Source organism: Pseudochaenichthys georgianus, chromosome 9 (genome assembly GCF_902827115.2).
Source record: "Pseudochaenichthys georgianus chromosome 9, fPseGeo1.2, whole genome shotgun sequence".
NCBI lineage: Eukaryota > Metazoa > Chordata > Actinopteri > Perciformes > Channichthyidae > Pseudochaenichthys > Pseudochaenichthys georgianus.
Genome location: NC_047511.1, coordinates 41,568,785 through 41,588,463, shown reverse-complemented (window position 1 = coordinate 41,588,463; position 19,679 = coordinate 41,568,785). Strand labels below are relative to the sequence as shown.

The 19,679-nt window shown below is 40.4% G+C and overlaps 1 protein-coding gene across 2 annotated transcripts in view; it reads left to right on the top strand.

Moving 5' to 3' along the window:
- golga3 (golgin A3) overlaps positions 1–18,538 on the top strand; it is a 45,863-nt gene extending 27,325 nt beyond the window's left edge. For both annotated transcript variants that reach the window (XM_034090563.1, XM_034090562.1), the window contains exons 17-25: positions 122–265; positions 6,174–6,371; positions 6,728–6,844; positions 8,300–8,439; positions 10,338–10,470; positions 13,225–13,347; positions 14,223–14,387; positions 16,115–16,281; positions 16,791–18,538. In XM_034090563.1, the coding sequence (XP_033946454.1) occupies positions 122–265; positions 6,174–6,371; positions 6,728–6,844; positions 8,300–8,439; positions 10,338–10,470; positions 13,225–13,347; positions 14,223–14,387; positions 16,115–16,281; positions 16,791–16,980 (1,377 nt within the window). In that variant the 3' untranslated portion in view covers positions 16,981–18,538. The remainder of the gene's footprint in view (positions 1–121; positions 266–6,173; positions 6,372–6,727; positions 6,845–8,299; positions 8,440–10,337; positions 10,471–13,224; positions 13,348–14,222; positions 14,388–16,114; positions 16,282–16,790) is intronic.
- The last annotated feature ends 1,141 nt before the right edge of the window (positions 18,539–19,679 follow it).

The following is a 19,679-nucleotide window of genomic DNA, read 5'->3' as shown; positions in this document are numbered from 1 at the left end:
TGTAAAAGGAAACAGCCCTCGACTCATATTTATTGATCATATGTGTCATTTCATTGTAATTATCCTCGATAACTGCAGCTGTAACTGAAACACATGAAATAGTGTTTTGTTGGTCCTGCAGGAGAAGATCAAGGCTCTGCAGGCTGAGCTGAGGTCTGTGTCGCACAGCAAGACGATGCTGGAGAAGGAGCTGCAGGAAGTGATCAACCTCACCTCCACCGAGCTGGAGGAGTACCAGGAGAAGGTGATGGAGCTCGAGGACGAGGTAAACAACCATCATGTTGTGTCTGTTTGTAAATATGTTCAGGTTTTGGACCAGAACTGCTCGTTATGTCGAACAGGAAATGATAATAATATGAATCTTTATTTGTAAAGCACCTTTTTCAAGGCTTTTCTTGTCATGTGTGCATAGCTACAGTGTAGTTATGATAATGAAAGTCTTAGGTCTCAGGCTCCTCCAACAGAGCAACACAATAACACAGATAAAATAGTGCAAGTAATCAAATAAAATAGACTATAATAGAAACAGTGCAGAACAAGTGCTTCACACAGAATACAGATACCAGTAAAAGACATAAAAACAAACACAAAATAGCATAGAGTAGTGTTACAACCCGGCTCGTGGGCTGTAACATAAAACAGGGAGGCGAGACGAGAGGTAAGAATAATATAGTTTATTGTTTAAACACAACAAACTAAATATACACCAGCACCAGGTCCCCGAAACTGGCGCAGAGAGAGTGCCCAGAGGAGTGAGAGCGACGCAACCGGCTGGGCTCCTCCTTTATCCCGCTTCATCAGGTGCGGCTCATCAGCACCTGAACCAAGCCCCCAGGAAGTGCGCTGGAGTCTGATGAGAATATTCGTGCTGGCCAAACGGCGGTACTACACTTCCTTTAGGTTGCTGGGCCCAGAAACACTTTTTCCCATTGACTTACATGGGGAAAGAGTGGTCTGTAACTCGTTGGATAATTTTTTTTAAACTAAATAAACAACCCAGTATGAACACTTGTACAGCCCTTATTAAAAACATTCGTACCTCACGTTGTAAAAATGTGCTAATAACGTTATTCTGAGAGTTATTTCCCTCGGCATTATGAACGCGCATCTAACCCACGGGACCGCGCTGCCCGGCACGTTCATGTTACGTGTTCAGCACTACATGAGTTTCTCTTTACCCATGGATGCACAATAAGAACGGACCCATATCGCCTTACTGCCAGCCCACGGAGCTGTAATAATGGATATATTGCACATGTTTGCTGTAATTCATCATTTGTAAAATATTATACTACATGGGCTGTATGATGTAAATCTTGTACCGTAAATGTTGTATTAAATAAAGTTAATATTACCGACGTAGATTAACGTTCCTGTAGCTTCTTATTGCACTAAGAAGCTTATTGCACTGTGTATATATATATATATATATATATATATATATATATATATATATATATATATATATAGTGCAATAATTCTTTCATGCTAAATGAAGCTGTGTTGGATATCACTAGATCCTGTTACAGCATAATAGAAGTACATAACGATTGATGTGCACATTAGCATAATTACTAGCTAGCCGCTAGCTGCTAACTGCATAATAACAAGCCATTACCATGCTGTCATGAGCGCACGGTGCTGTTACGTGTACGCAAATTGACGTGCTTGATGTGAACGAGCATTTTGGTTAAAGTTGCGCATGCGCTATGAGCGCACATACAGGTACTTCTCAGGCATGCCGGGTAATCGGTGACGTTTCAATCTCTCAAAAGTTGGGCCATTTTATCATCATGCGCTAATGAGCAACTCTCATAGGAATGAATGAGGCCCCGCCTCCCACGCTGTATCCAGTTCTTATTATACATCCATGGCCTGAACCTGCGAACACCCACAAACCACACACACACAAACAGACGGCACCCCACGTGGTGTGCAGGGGTCGTCAAAAGTAGACATATATATAAAAAAAGCACATTTAGATTAAAGGTACAAGGATTCAAGTGTGCATTAAAAGGAGGATATGCAAATTCAACACACAATCAGGTGACGGGTTAAAATGCATCGCAGTGGATTGAGAAAGTGCAGCAGACGGAGAGCAGGACTTTGCCTCCTAAAAGGCTCAATTGTACAAATGTGTTTTGAGTTGTCTTTTTAAAGACTTCCACGAGCTGTCGTCTATCGGTGTTTTGTTCCACATGATTGGATCCTGTATGGTTCCCATCGTGATGCTAATCACAACCCTGTATGAGCAGCATGTTTACACCTCGGTCATAGTTCATTTTGTATTAACCACATGAACTGACCCTGCTCCCACTGGACTGGGACTTTAAGACGCCCCCCCCACACACACACACACACAGACACAACAAATCCAGCACCACTCACTTTTACGCTGCTATGGACGTTTTTTCACTTTCATTTGCACATCATATTTGTATATATATGGACTGTAATTATATAGCGCTTTATCCAGTCTTTACGATCCCTCAAAGCGCTTTACATACTACATGTCATTCATCCATTCACACCCATTCCTACAGAGCAGTGTACCTTACTCGAGGACCTTTTTCACACCAAGGACCCAGAGATGTTCACAAGTCTTTTTTTGCAAGTCCAAGTCAAGTCTCAAGTCTTTGTGGGGTGAGACTTGATCAAGTCTCAAGTCTTTGGTCACGAGTCCAAGTCAAGTCTCAAGTCTCTAAAAAAAGTCTCATGTCTCTTCTGGTTGTAATAAGCCTTCTATTGTCTGCTGCTATCCAGTCTGTTAAGAATACTGCACAGCTATATCTAAGAAGTTCAAAGCACTTACTGTGTTATTATCACTCCTATATCTATTAGCAGACAGTATCAGTACTGATGAGTTGTTTGTTATATGATCACTTTAAACAGGCTATTGCAATGCAATATGATTAACGTTACCGACCTTTTTTATGTCATGTCAAGAGTTGGATGTCAACGCCACTCAACTCAAACAAGTGTGACAAGCAATTCACTAATCTTTTCAAATATTCAGTTACAAAGCTAGTAGCAAGCTAAGTTAACATTACACAGCTGATGCTGAGCTAAACATGTTTGCTAACCGTCCATGCGTTAATGTGACTGACGGACCTCTCCGGGTGAGTTTTCAAGTGCCTGATGAAATTCGAGCCCGGCTAAAGTAACTGGATGGCCTACCTGCCTGTCAGCCTTCCATCTGGGCACAAACTTATCTCGTGCCCTCATTGGTCATGTGCGCGTTCGTGTGTGTTGGAGGAGGCGGGCTCTATAAGGAAGTAGCAGCCTCTAGCACAGGGGTGGCCAACCAGTCAGAGGTTAAGAGCCACATTTTTTCTCTGTTACTGCAAAGAGCCACATCAAACACAGTCACTGATACCGCTTGTTTCAGTCTTTTGTTTTCTGGAGACAAGATTTCAACCACGTCACTGATGCATTTTTGTGGCATTGGGATATATATTTTTTAACTCCTCTGGAGCAGAGAGAGGAGCTGTGGATTATTGTTATTGATGAATGCATCAGTGTTTCTTAGGGTCAAGAACACTGAACTCACAACTTAAGATGAAAGCGTTTAGTTTATTTAATATAAGAGCACATGTTCAATGTGAAAAGTGACAGTAGTCATAGATTATTTGCAATTTGGTGCTATATATATATATATATATATATATATATATATATATATATATATATATATATATAAAAAAAATTATATATATTTTTTAACACCTTGAATTTCAGGGGGGGCTCCGTTGGCGGGGCGCAGCGTCCCTCCAAGACAATGGTAGGGGAAACACTGGATAGTGTTTAATCAACGATAGGTTTTCCCCCCTCAAAGGTGATTGGTACACTGCATCGCAGGTATTATTGTGATTGGCTCTTGGGCCACATCAAAATTAGACGCGGTGTCATCCTCTCATACTGACACCTGATACCACACATATACACACGTAGGGAGAGCCGGGACGAAAGTAACACGGGATGAAAGTAACGGAGCGATTTTATCCGAGCCCAAACAACTTTGACCGGCCAAATTACGTCAGAATGATCAGCATTCAGTACTTAACAGACCTACTAAATATCAGGTTTAACTGTCAGGAGTAGTGTTGTCACGGTACCAACATTTTGTTTTCGATACCAAGTCAAGAATTGCGATTCCGATTCTTTTTCGATTAAAATTAAAAACAGTCTTAAATGTAATTATTGTGCTTTATTTCACACCAGAACCATAACCATAACACAAACTTTTAAACAATGAGAACAATAAATAAAATAAATGACAAGAATTCGTATTAAATAAAATTAATACATGTCTTTCAGACAGGCCTCGTGTTGTCCGTAGGCTTGCCCTCACTGTCAGAGATATAGCTCAAATACTTCTGGCGTCTTTTTTTGTCAACAAGCCGAGGAGCAGCGGCAGTTGCACTCCCACTTGCAGCCATGCTTCTCGTTTTCTCACGTGCTCTGGCAGCTAGCGCGTGCACGAGAGAGGGGAGGCACTTGAGCGTGCTTGAGAGGGAGGGACTGCAGGCACGGCTGCAGAGCAGGGAGTGGAAGCAGAGCGCTGAACACACACGGCTCTTATTAAAACGGCGCTTTCTCACCGGAGTACTTTTCCCCGTCATTCTTAAAGTACCGATACTAATGAAACGGAGGAATATTAACGTTTTTAACGGCAGGGTATCGCGGTACATTTCAAGTATCGGTACACCGTCAACACTAGTCAGGAGTCAGTGTCTCTCCCCCAAACTCACACATATACAATTCGATAGGAACTGAAGAGCCGCATGAAACTAGGCAAAGAGCCGCATGCGGCTCGAGAGCCGCGGGTTGGCCACCCCTGCTCTAGCAGATTATCTCCGGTTGTGTATTTTCAAATTCTAGCGATCTCGAGCCGGTTTCTCTCAAATGTACCTACCCCACCTTTAATACGCCAAAAATAGAAAACACAATGATTGTTCACGAGTCCCAACACACGAGTCCAAGTCGAGTCTGAAGTCTTTTGGTCACGAGTCCAAGTCAAGTCTGGAGTCTCTGTGTGTGCGACTTAAGTGCGACTCGAGTCCGAGTCGCAGACTCGAGTCCCCATCTCTGCAAGGACCACTTAACCAATAAAAAAACACTCGCAGACCACCTAACTCCACAAATATCAAAAATCACATCGTTTTTCTTGAACAGATTACAAATCGCCTGAAAATGGTACAAACAAGTGGCAACATGTGTGATGAAGGTGCGCTGGGCTATATCATGCAATCGAAAGTGAAACTTAAAGGGGACCTATCATGCAAAATGCACTTTTGTATGTCTTTTATACATGAACATGTGTCCCCGGTGTTCCAGGGAACTCACCAAGTGTCAGAAAACACAACCCTCGCTCTTTTCCTCCGTACCCAAATCTCTGAAAAAGGGGCTGCAACGGATCTGATACAGACTGATCCAAATTTGAACACTTCTATGACGTCACAGAAGTGGCGCCACGGCTATTGGGCCAACTCCACCAATCAGGAGGAGACAGCCACGGACATTGCCGTTCGAAAGCGCTGGAGACGCTGTAGTACATATGCCAGGCCTGTAGATGGTGCTGTTCTCACAGAATCAGCCCATCAGCATGATCTGTTTGGTATTTTGAAAAATAAAAAGTATACATGTCTTATATAGGTATGGTCCTACACTATATTATTCAAATATAGCATGATAGGTCCACTTTAAGCTCGCTCCATTGCAGAGATATTCCCGTGAGAGTGCGTAAAATTCAAATTTTAATTTATTTATTTCAAATGTGAAATGTTAACAATATACTCACGGAACACTAGGGGGTGCTCACGGACCACACTTTGAGAAGCACTGCTCTAGGACCTAACATTCACACACCGTTGGCCATCGGGAGCAACTCGGGGTTAAGTATCTTGCCCAAGGATACATCGACATGTTGACTGCATGGGCTGGGATCGAACCCACAGCCTTCTGGTTGAAAGACGACCGCACTCCCTCGCAGCCACAGTCGCCCTAAATATATATATATCCTGCTTTACTTGAAGTAAACGGTTATTTTTTTTTGTAAATAGTGAGTGATTTTTTTATACCTCGGGACTGTGGGAAACAGTATTTCGATCTTTCTGTGCGCACAAACATATTTTGAGATTGACAATAAAGTTGACTTTGACTTGATTCCACAGCTTCAAGAGGCCCGCTGCTTCAAGAAGAGGATTCGGAAGTTGGAAGATGCCAACAAGAAGCTGGCGCTGGAGCTGGAGCATGAGAAAGGGAAACTGGCAGGCTTGGCTCAGTCTCACAACACACTGCGGGAGCACTCCAACATTTTGGAGTCTGCCTTGGCTAAGAGAGAGGCCGATCTGGTCCAGCTCAACTTACAGGTGAGAAAACATCCAACATTTTTAATAATTGTTATCCCAGGGTTGTGGTCCGCGAAGCTATTTCCGTTGAAGCAAACCCATCGCTTCACATCTGTCGTCACCTAGTTTCCATCTTCATTAGCATCACTTCAGTCACATGCTTTTATCACATGGTAATACTTATGATGTTGAATAATGTTTTTATAATTGTTATGCTATGACGTTTGTATTATTTTTTTGTCTTTACTTTTGTTAGCTTTGTACAGCCAGTGATTTGGGGCTATAATAAATGTTGATTTGATTTGTAACGTGTTGCAAAAGTAGAAACCTTTGGTTAAGAAACGATGCACGTTTTAAAAACAAAATATTGTTTTCAGGTTCAAGCTGTTCTGAAGCGTAAAGAGGAGGAGGACCAGCAGACGAAGCAGGTCGTACAAACTCTACAGCTCGCCTTGGAAAAGGAGAAAACCAAAGTCAAAGACCTGAAGGAACAGGTGAGAGCTCTAAGCATGCTTCTTAAGATGAAATGCCGACTGCCTTCAGCCTTTCAAATGATTACAAACAGTCTGTGATTTGGATATATTTGAGGTCATTTGCTTGGTAGAGTGGTGCAGGAACGAGTCCTATAACCTGGAAGTGAGTTAGCATTTTACCACTTCCTGTTCCCTCGACTCAGAGGCAACGGGTTTTCTGAACTACTTTTTGGAAAACAGCTGGAAATAAGGTCTGTGGTTGAGACACATTGAAGAGACGGATCACGTTTTGTTCTCAGAATCAGAAACGGGTTTATTACCAGGTAGGTTTACCCATACGAGGAATTTGACTTGACGTCATGGTGCATACATAAAAATAAAACGTGAATTAAAACACAGGTAGGGAACTAGAGAAATATTCGCTGATCGGCACAGTGCTTCTACGACATTAAATACATCAGCAGCACTGGTGATTTTTGTGAGTTTACGTGTGTGAAAAATGATGGTTGTTACCAAGTGGCTGAATATGACTACAGAAGTTGTTGAGGACGTAAAGCAAGTACCTGCCTCCTGCAAACTGTTCAAACAAACGCTTCAACTTGTACCATTTATAATCTGTATGTTTGAATATCGATCTTAAAGTGGACCTATCATGCTATATTTGAATAATATAGTGTAGGACCATACCTATATAAGGCATATTTATACTTTTTATTTTTCAAAATACCAAACGGATCATGCTGATGGGCTGATTCTGTGAGAACAGCACCATCTACAGGCCTGGCATATGTACTACAGTGTCTCCAGCGCTTTCGAACGGCAATGTCCGTGGCTGTCTCCTCCTGATTGGTGGAGTTGGCCCAATAGCTGTGGCGGCACTTCTGTGACGTCATAGAAGTGTTCAAATCTGGATCAGTCTGTATCAGATCCGTTGCAGCTCCTTTTTAAGAGATTTGAGTATGGAGGAAAATAGAGGGTTGTGTTTTCTGACACTTGGTGAGTTCCCTGGAACACCGGGGACACATATTCATGTATAAAAGACGTACAAAAGTGCATTTTGCATGATAGGTCACCTTTAAGTTGGTGTGACGTTGAAGTCGTGCTGCTGTACTCGGCTGTAGTTCCTTTATAGCATAACGTTAGCATTTTGCTTCTCGCGATTATGTGGAAATGGAAAATGCTAAAAGTAGGGTAGACGTGTGGAGATTATCCGGCTGAACAAAAAGTGCATTTATCAAACGGGTTCGTTTTCCACAGATCTTATTTTTTACAATATTCCAAAATCCTATGGAGAAATCCCGTTGCTTTTTTGTCGAGGGAACCCAGCTTACTTCCGGGTCGGCCTATAAAAATACGTCATCACTGCACCCCTCTATATGAAGCCTCTAAGAATAGAAATGCGTAATTGTGATCTGTAGTAAGTCTGGTCCCATGTGTGGAGCATCTTGGGGGTTGACCGGATGTTTTGTCTCCTAGGTGGCAGCAGCAAAGGCGGAGGCGGCTCACAACAGGCGGCACTACAGGGCGGCCATGTTGGAGCTGTCAGAGATCAAGAAGGACCTGCAGGCCAAAGAGGACCTGGTGAAAGCTCTGCAGAGGGAATCCCACAAACTACAGTAAGTGCAACATTTAAGAATACAGTCACTTTTTGTAGATACTTTGAAAAACAAAAATCGGTTGGTGTTTTGCAAAATCTGTCAAATGAATCCGAATCAGAAACAGGTTTATTTATGACACGTAGGAGGAATTTTACTTGGTGTCGTCAGTGGCGGCGCCAGAGATTTTCTCTAGGGGGTGCTGTGGGGTAGCTTGACGTTTCATAGAGGGTGCTCAAACATTAAGGGTTTCCCATTAATGCACCAGCACTACTGTTGAATGTTCTACTGCAACACTCCCCACACGCACACACAGTGCACCCGCGACTGTTACAATGAAGGCTCGGTAATCAGCTCACGGCATATAGGTGTAAGCAGGGGTAAAGTGCTATTTTTACAAGTGGGTGGTGGACCTCACCTCCTCTAGTGGGGTCCGGGGGCATGCTTCCCCGGGAAGATTTTTTTTAAATATTGAAGTTAAAAGCATCAATCTGGTGCACTTTGAGAGCAACATTAAGAGATCTATGGATACATCTCTCAACAACACCCATTTGAAACAGACCTGTAAACAGATTTTCTATTTCTTTATAGACATTTTACAAATCACTCCCCTTTTAAAACAAACCGTTTGAGACCCACTGAGATAACTAGACTAAAGTTAACTGTCTAAACACTGAGAGTCCTTTACTTCACCTGAGCTGAGGTTACCTGAGACTCTCAGTCTGACAGGAGAGAGTTCTCCCTCCACCTTGTTGTTGAAAAATCCGTTAGCTTGGCTAGCTAGCACCAGATGCTAACCACAACGATCTCCGGTAGATACCCACCGGTGCGCGAGCTCTCTCTCTCACTCGCTCGCGCAGGCACACAAAATGGCTCGTGACACACACACACACACACGCGCGCGCGCGCAGAGCTTGAATGAAACACAGAGACCCAGAAGTAAGCTACTTGTATTCACGAGGCCTATTATGTGCAGAATCCCTCTCGCTTTCAGGTGGTTTTGATTGTGTCCAATGGACGTTTAAGGACTAAAAAACGATCCATTTGTCACTTTGCTGTTAGCAAATAATGTGGCGCTCTAGCTAACAGGAAGTCACTCAAGTGTCACAAAGTAATTTAGCCTATGGGTAGGTCAAAAATCGAATCGGTGCTGGCCATTGGCCTAATCATATCACCTGTGTTGGCTTTATGTTTTTGGTCAAACATGTGTTTGTTTCACATTTGCATTGATGTAATCAATATTTTTTCTAATTTAATAAAAATAATAATAATAATTTTCGGAAAAAAAACACATATTTCTTGGGGGTGCTTTGGCAATCCTGGGGGGTGCTTCGGCTCCCCCCTGGCGCTGCCCCTGGTGTCGTGGTGCATACATAGAAGTAAAACAACATTTAAAAACACAGATAGAGAACTATTTTAAGAAAACTATAATAACATTACATAATTATTAAAACATATAGTTAAATATAGCAGTATTTTTTTAAATAAAATGGAATACATTTAGATTAGATTCCTTTTATTGTCACTACACAGAGTACAGCGAAATTCCAAGCATTCCCGATGGTACAATCATACATAACAGACAGTATAGTGTTGATATTACAAGCTAAAATTTTTAATTTATCATATATAAAGTGACTATAAATTGGACCGATGATACATTGAACAGTACACTTACAAAACAATACAACATTACCATACAAATACAAGAACAATACGGTCAAGGCAGTAACAAATGTAAACGAGTCGGTAAGTAAGTTATTGCACATGTATTTATCAGTGCAGTTGATAATTACAAAACTAGAAATAAAAATGTGCAGTAATACAAATAAACAGATATTGTTCATTAATGTAATGCATAGAGTCTAAAATGGGGCTCAGGTTCGGATATGTATGATTGAATATGTGTTTCTCTGCAGGTCTCAGGATGAGCAGCATTCTCAGGAGGTCTCCAGGTTCCAGGAGGAGCTTTCTGAAGCCCACTCCCAGCTGCAGATCCTGCAGAAACAGCTGGACGAGGAGCTGTCCAAGCAGCCGCTCACCAACCAAGAGGTAAGAGACTTTGTTTATTGGGTTTTTTCAACTGCATACGGTTACGGCCCGTCCACACAGCGGCGTGCGTTGAAAGCTTCACCGTTCACTTTGAATGGGGTGACGTCACTTTTCGCCGAACTGCATTGTGGGAAGCGACGCGGAGCTTTGCTGGCGTGGCTCGCTGCAAAAGTTGAACAATGTTCAACTTTTGAAGCCTCGGCAGAAGCGTCAGCCAATCGAATCGTGTGCCAGTACAAGCTCGAGCCAATCAAACCGCTGCTTGTGTGTCAGGGGCGGGAGATTCATGTGATTGGTTGTTGGTCGAGTTTCAGACACGCCCGCCGGCAAGCTTCAACGCACGCCGCTGTGTGGACGGGCCGTTATTGTATCAGAGCATGTATCAAAAGTAGGTAAACAAATCTTCACTTTATAGAGAAATAGGTAGAGTAACAATGTGAATACAGAGACTCAGACTTTAAATGATATATTAACGATCGCCTTTATTTAAATATCTCAACACTTGATGATATGATAAGCACAATACAGATTTGATTTAGGATAGCTAAGTATTACAAGTTAAGTATATTCTTGTACTGCCTTATTAGGCCCATATTGAGCAGAGCATACTAAGACCACAACTCATGGACAACAACTTCCTTACTTGCAATCAATAAGCACTGATTAGAGGGTTACTGAGGAAAAACTCTCAACTAATGGCTTATTACTTGTAGAATATGGTCTTGTAGAATAAGGCATTATTAAGTTTTTTTATAATGACCACTAAAGAGCCAATATACTGCTAATATGCATGTTAATGAACAACTAGTTGATGGTTAATTTGTGTACCTTAATATAAAGTCTTACCCAAAAAACATTAGACCTCACCCTTTAGGTCAGAATGAAAAAAACAATAAATAACAAAGTAGAGTAAGAACTGGGATCTTATTGGTGACATCTTGGAAAGTAATTATACATCTAATTGAACCTCTTGGACGATCCTTTCAATATGTATCGTCTGCATTAATTATGACACAGCATTTTGATCCATGTGCTGTTTTATTATTGTGCTGCTGTTCATTCAATCTTTTTGGGGTTCCTGTTCGATAAAATGAGCTTGTTGGTTTTGGAGAACATCTCTGTGTCACTGATTTCCAGAGGTGGGAAGTAGTGGAGTACAAATACTTCGTTACTGTACTTAAGTACAATTTTCTGATATCAGTACTTTACTCCAGTACTTATTTTTCTGACTACTTTTTACTTTGACTTCTTACATGTTGAACCCAAATACCTGTACTTTCTACTTCTTACATGTTGAACTCAAATACCTGTACTTTCTACTTCTTACATGTTGAACACAAATACCTGTACTTTCTACTTCTCACATGTTGAACACAAATACCTGTACTTTCTACTTCTTACATGTTGAACACAAATACCTGTACTTTCTACTTCTTACATGTTGAACACAAATACCTGTACTTTCTACTTCTTACATGTTGAACCCAAATACCTGTACTTTCTACTTCTTACATGTTGAACTCAAATACCTGTACTTTCTACTTCTTACATGTTGAACACAAATACCTGTACTTTCTACTTCTCACATGTTGAACACAAATACCTGTACTTTCTACTTCTCACATGTTGAACACAAATACCTGTACTTTCTACTTCTCACATGTTGAACACAAATACCTGTACTTTCTACTTCTTACATGTTGAACACAAATACCTGTACTTTCTACTTCTTACATGTTGAACACAAATACCTGTACTTTCTACTTCTCACATGTTGAACACAAATACCTGTACTTTCTACTTCTTACATGTTGAACACAAATACCTGTACTTTCTACTTCTCACATGTTGAACACAAATACCTGTACTTTCTACTTCTCACATGTTGAACACAAATACCTGTACTTTCTACTTCTTACATGTTGAACACAAATACCTGTACTTTCTACTTCTTACATGTTGAACACAAATACCTGTACTTTCTACTTCTCACATGTTGAACACAAATACCTGTACTTTCTACTTCTTACATGTTGAACACAAATACCTGTACTTTCTACTTCTCACATGTTGAACACAAATACCTGTACTTTCTACTTCTCACATGTTGAACACAAATACCTGTACTTTCTACTTCTCACATGTTGAACACAAATACCTGTACTTTCTACTTCTCACATGTTGAACACAAATACCTGTACTTTCTACTTCTCACATGTTGAACACAAATACCTGTACTTTCTACTTCTCACATGTTGAACACAAATACCTGTACTTTCTACTTCTTACATGTTGAACACAAATACCTGTACTTTCTACTTCTTACATGTTGAACTCAAATACCTGTACTTTCTACTTCTTACATGTTGAACACAAATACCTGTACTTTCTACTTCTTACATGTTGAACACAAATACCTGTACTTTCTACTTCTTACATGTTGAACACAAATACCTGTACTTTCTACTTCTTACATGTTGAACTCAAATATCTGTACTTTCATTAGCTAACAATGACATTATTGTTCTGTTAATATAAAGGGAGGTCAGGTACTCTTTAAAACAGCTGCTAGTTATGGGTACTTTTTACTGAAGTACATTTCAAAGCCTCTTTACTTTGACTTGAGTAAAGAAGTTTAGTCAATACTTCTACTTTCACCAGAGTATAAACACGGGTATCTGTGCTTCTACTTGAGTAAAGGGTGTGTGTACTTTTGCCCTCTCTGCTGATTTCTAACATTGTGTTCTGCTGCAGGTGGAGGATCTGAAGTGGGAGGTGGAGCAGCGGCAGCGGGAGATAGAGACTCAGAAGCAGCAGCTGGAGATGATGGAGCAGTGTCAGCGCAGAGAGCTGGACAACCTCCAGAGAGCTCTGCAGGCAAGCGTTCACTTCATCACAGAGCTGCATACTTTACTAGACGTTGAAAATGAAGCGAATGTTTGTGTAGTTTTGAATTACTCGATACTTAAATGTCAGTTAGTGTCTCGAGTCGAGCGGTCACAACATCCGATTGTGTGACCAAATAAACTCATGGTAATGATATTACTGTGAACATTTGAAAAAATATTTACTGTTAAATACATTTGTTTGTGCATTTTGTATCTTTGTTTTTTGACAAATGCCTTTCACTTTAACATAAAGTGAGATGGAGAGAATTTGTTATCAAAACTTTACATATAAAATGATTTAAGAGGCACTGTATTAACATGATATCAGTATTACTGTCAACACCTGTATGTTGTGATGTGCCTGGAAGGAGAGGAAGGGTGAACTGAGAACTGTGATTGGATGGACGGATGGATAGATGGATGGATAGATGGATAGATGGATGGATGGATGGATGGATAGATGGATGGATGGATAGATGGATGGATGGATGGATAGATGGACAGATGGATGGACGGATAGATAGATGGACGGATAGATGGATGGATGGATGGATGGATGGATAGACGGATGGATGGACGGATGGATAGATGGATACTTTATTGATCCCAATTTGGGAAATTCTTTCATAACAGAAGCAGAAGTGTGTTCAGACTTTATAATACAATGCTTTAAATACTTTTAAAAAGTGGTAAAAGAGAATTAACAATAACAAATAAAAGGAAAAATATGATATCAAATATAAACAAAAGAATATAAAATAATCTGGATAATTAAAATGCTATATCTTCATTATTTTCCTCAATGCCACGACCTTCCCTTCTTTAAAAGTGTGTATGATTAACAAAGTTTCCTCTCGGCCTCAGATCATCAAGGTGGAGCTGGAGTCGGTGCAGGACGAGCTGAGCGGCACCAGGAAGGATAAGTTCATGCTGCAGGCCAAGGTGGTGGAGCTGAGGAACAGCATGAAGACGCTGCTGCTGCAGAACCAGCAGCTCAAACAGGACCTCAAGCAGACTCGCCTCAGAAAGGTGAGGCAGCGTCACCGGGGGAAACATTTTAGTGATTTTCCACAACGTTTTTCAGCCACAGCTGTTAATATCTGTGAGTATGAAGTACTTGCATTCAGCAATTTCACCAAATATTGTTATGGTATTGAAACCCGTTATTAAGCGGACGCCAGGGCTAAATGATTAAAGACCAGAGTATCGATAAGTTATCAAGGTTCAAGGCTTTTATTGGCTTTCTATGACTTAGTGATGTTTTGATTTAAGACACACCAAAAACCGAACCTAAGGGACAAGGAAGTAAATCTCAAAGGTTCGTAAGTGAAATAAATCTCTTACAAGGAAAAAGACAATTCAACAAGTATGAAAAAGCGTTACTTTGATGTTTTCCATCAGCAGCTGTTTTAACAAAGACATCGAACTATCTCGGCTAATGACAAACTGTTGCAAACAAGCAAAAACAAAGGCTCTCTAAATACAGTTTCATTATTTAGCCTGGCGTGCTACTTATCTTAAAATCTGTCTAACACTTGGCTGCTGGCTGAGACTAGCGTTACCTGCAGTCAGTGGATCACAGCAGCGGAGCGCAGTGTAAGAGTAATAGCGTCAACAACATCCTTCTATATCTGCTGTATGACTTTGGCCTATTTATATACCGGTCAGGCTCTAGGGTTAAGTCGCGCTTTCATTTTGTCAGCCTGAGGGCTTTGCCATTCTATTTTTAAATGTTAAATATTCAGTGTGTTACTACTTTCCATGGACTAGTGAGTACTGGCTCTGTTTTTAAACTACTCATTATTTTCTATGATGAGTTTAGTTTATTTAATTTTTTTCGAGCGTGTAAAACCAAAGAAAATACAAATGAAACAAAAGATGATACAGTACTATACAAATGAATGCAATAACTAAACGAAATATTTAATTAATAATTGAATAATCTGTAGTATCATTGTCTGATATCAATAAACAAAGCTTTAGCTAATTACCGTACACGTCCGAAAAGGGGTCGGAAGAAGTTTACACTTATGTAATCCGACCCCTTCTCCCTTTTTTTTTTTAAATTTTTTGTTTTTTACATCTTAATATTTGTTAACATACAATATCAATGCATACTTTAACCTTGAATAATTTATATAATCATTCATATAATATATACAGGCAAGTTAGGAGAATGGTCTCTATATATTTATATATATATACATACACAAATTCATAAATAGAATACAAAACAAGAATATAAACAGTTATGGTTTAGCAGTTTCATCCCTGTACCTGTATGAGTAATCCTAACCATCTCCTCTGACTTAAAGGTCACTTATTATGCAAAATCCATGTCATAACGATGTGTTGTCTTGAGTAACCATCAGCCAATCAGCAACCAAGGTAACCCCCCCCCCCTTATCACCTGAATCTCCTCCTAGAGCACCATGGTGTTCTTTGTAACCAAATGTCTCTCAGAGGGGCGTGGGGAGGGGCTCCTTATTTTCATCTGAAGTAACAGACAGAGAATCAGCACTTTTGAAACAGGGCTGAAACAGAGGGGATTATGGGTAATGCTGCAATGATCTGTTTGGTGTTTCAGACAATCAGAGACAGGCTCTGTATATATCTGAGAACTGTGATATATTGATGAAAGACAGTATAATAGGGAACCTTTAAAGCCAGTGGTGTAAGTGTATTTCCAAATAAGAAAGGCCTGCAGTAGATAAATTAATGAATGCATCCCTGTGATTTGTTTTTGTTTGGAGCAGCAGCGCATGGAGCTGAAGAGCGACGGGAGCCCATCGAACCCAGTGACACCGGTTAAGATCCCAGACTGCCCAGTGCCAGCCTCTCTGTTGGATGAGTTGTTAAAACCATCGACTTCTGTCAACAAAGAGCCACTCAACAACCTGCACAACTGTCTACGGCACCTCAAGTAAGCCTCCTATTCTACTTTATTGTAAATCACAAACAGAATCAAATGTATTACCATGTAGGTTTACACATACAAGGAATTTGGTGTATGATGGTGCAAACATAAAGTGTGGTGGGTGGGTGGGTAGGTGGGTAGGTAGGTGAGTGAGTGGGTGGATAGGTAAGTGGGTAGGTGGGTAGGTGGGTAGGTAGGTGCGGTGGGTGGGTAGGTAGGTGGATAGGTAGGTAGGTGGGTGAATGTTTGCGTTGCAGCAGCAAAATAAAACACAAGGCAATGGACATAAGAGAAACTAAGACACAGAAATAAACAGTCCAATATATTTCAGAAATAGAAATAAAATAGCATTAAAAAGATAATAAAAATATATACATGTGGAAATACAAATCTCCAGTAACAAATATAATGCAGGATATTATTGTGTAAGAATGGAGTATTCAATATTAAATAGAATATGAATGTAAAATGACAAAAGTAGGAACTATGAAAATGAATCTGTTTATTTTCCCCAGGGAGGAGATGGACATTCTCCAAAAGCAGATGGAAGAGCACACGGTGACAGTACATGAGTCCATGAGCTCGTGGACTCACGCAGAGGAGGCTCAACTGGAGCTGGAAAACAACGTCTCCAAATCACCAACGCCGTTAAACAACATGCTGGTGGACAATAGCAATGAAGCGGAGCCGCAGCCGCAGCAGTGATGACAGACGAGCTTTTCTCAGGCCATTAGAGGAAGCGTGGAGTTTTATCCACAAAGGCACTTTTGAAGATTCTCTTTTCTTAACAATTGCTGCCAACATTTGGCGTTCTCCCATCAGCGCAGAAGTGCTCTCGCAAAGTAATACTTCATACACCATAGCTTTATTCTTTCCTTTTTATTTGACAGTTATTATATTTTTTACGCTTATTGTCACATTTATTTATTTCGAGTAAAGAGAAATTATCTGACAGCCTCTCCGAGAGGATCACTTATCTTAAGTTGTGTTATGATGGATACCAAAATGGTCTAGTAAAGACTGTTAAAGTAATCGTTTGGGCTAGTTCTTCCTCGTGAGTCTGCATTTTTGTTCCACGGTATTTAGTCATCATCCTCCTGGTAATATTACATCAGCTGCTTAATGACGGCTGGCATTATTTGAAAGTGTTTTTGGTGACGGAGACAACCCGTGAGTCTGTCTCCAGATTGGCTGTGAACTGTTCTTCCATTTCTGTGTGCCTGTGTGAGTGAAGTCGGTCATCTATGATTTAACCGACACGGTTAAACATCAAGAGTTTCTACGCTAAAACATCACGAAGTCATGCAAAACTGTGGTTTGTTCTTTTGTATTTCCGCTTGTTCTAATGCAGCATGGGTTCTTCAACTAAAACCATTCATCTCAGTTATATATGGGGGTGTTTTGTCTAGCATGGACTGCAGTCATTTGTACGCAAAAAAAAGCCTCAAGCGATCTGTAATATGCTGTAAAGGACTAAGTGGGTTTGGCTGGGTTTGAGGGTGTGTGCAAGATGTAATGTTAACGTGTATATGTGTGCAAACCCTTACTGAAGAATTGTAAAATAAGTTCAAATGATCTCAAACTGACGTGGAGAGAAAGTTGTACGACGAAGCAGAAATGCTACTCCTCCTGACAGGTGCAATCAGACGTGTTACATTTGGTACATAATGTATTTACAAAAAAGAAAAGACAACCCCTTAATCGGATGTTATACTTGTTGTATGGCTGTTTCATGAGTATTTGGGCTCAGTTAATTGTTTCCAGAGGTTAATATATGAATACATTCTTCTTTTTTGTATGATAGTAAATCCATAATTGTTTAATAGTGTAACTAAGATGAAATATAAAATGCTAAACTGTACAGCTGCACTATTATGTGAATGCAGAGAGGCCATTGGATGGTACACAAGCTTTCTGCATGCCACTGTGCTGCAGCTGCTCATTCCCACACTTAAAACACTTCTTTTTTTTACCACCATTGTATGCTTATACATTTCCAAAAGGGACAATAAATATTTTAAAGAGAATGCTTACTAAGGCAACTAATATATCTTGGAAAAACTGTGCTCTGATAAAAAGATTGGACTCTATCTTCCAGACTACCTTTCACTGTAACGTTGGGTAGTGTGTAATAACACCTGCGCTCATGCTGCTGTATTTGCTTTTTTTTTTCTTTAAAGATTGGAATTGATTCATTCCTTTTTAACATGTGTGTTGGGAGATGTGATTGTATTTATCATAAAATTGCACTATTCATCCTTAATTATAGTTTGTTCTGAATTATTTCCAGTTGTTGAAAGTAACTAAGGATATTTATTTCATTTCATTTAAAGGTAGGGTAGGTAAGAATGGAGAAATCAGCTCGAGTGCGCTAGAATTTGAAAGTAAGGACCAATCCCAAACCACTCCCTCGACCCTACCCCTCCGTGATGGAGTGAACTCCGTCTGCAGCCACACTCGTAGCTCAACGAGGCTCCTCCTGTCAGGTGGAGGGAGTAAACACAGCAGCAAGCGTTGGGACGGCCTCCCCTCTCTCCGGCAGAAACAGGAAGTGCCGTAACTGTATGTAACAACGGTTTCAAATCAGCATCTCTTAGACAAAAAGTTTAAATGAATAACTCAAATAAAACTCCAAACATCTTTCATTGTGTTTCAAAGCTCTTTTAGTTTTAAACCTGATGTTTATAAGCTTCTTAGCTTTTGCAACGGTCTGTACATATACACAACTTTATAATAAAATGCACACATTTACCTTTTTCTAGACTAAACACAGGTTTGATCCTAAGTTAAAAACATATGAGGTTATCATGAGGTTGTTAACATCGCAGTTTATAAGTGGATGTTTGCTGGAACTACTTGTAAACAGCGGACGGACACACAACAGCGTAACTCCGGTCAGGTCGAGACCGGTCTCAAGGGTTGCGTTCGGATAGTTTAATAGTTTAGAGAATCCGACTGCACTTTCACTATCCGACGTGTTTTTGATGCGCCAGCGGACGTCATGAATGTGCGTCTGCTGCTGTGGGGAAACTACAGTTTTCTATACAGCGGACTACAACATGGATGTTTAATAAGAACGAGGGACTACTGTGAACTCATCTAGAGACTCTGTCTCTAGTCTTTAACACCTATCACTGTGTACATCACCATTCAAACATCTTTTAAAAGTCGAACAAACCCCACACAGCTCAGTAAAGACTGAAATGTTGACTTTATTTGATCATTTCAGTCAAAACTAACGTTCATATTTCTCTCTTTGATTATAATACTGATGAACGTTCAGAACAAAGCACTTTGGCAACTTACCACCTATGTTTTAAAATGCTTAATAAGCACCGTAACTTTCATGATATCATTTCTCCGTCATAATCGGTTGTTTCCGTGAACGGCCAACTGTTGAGTGA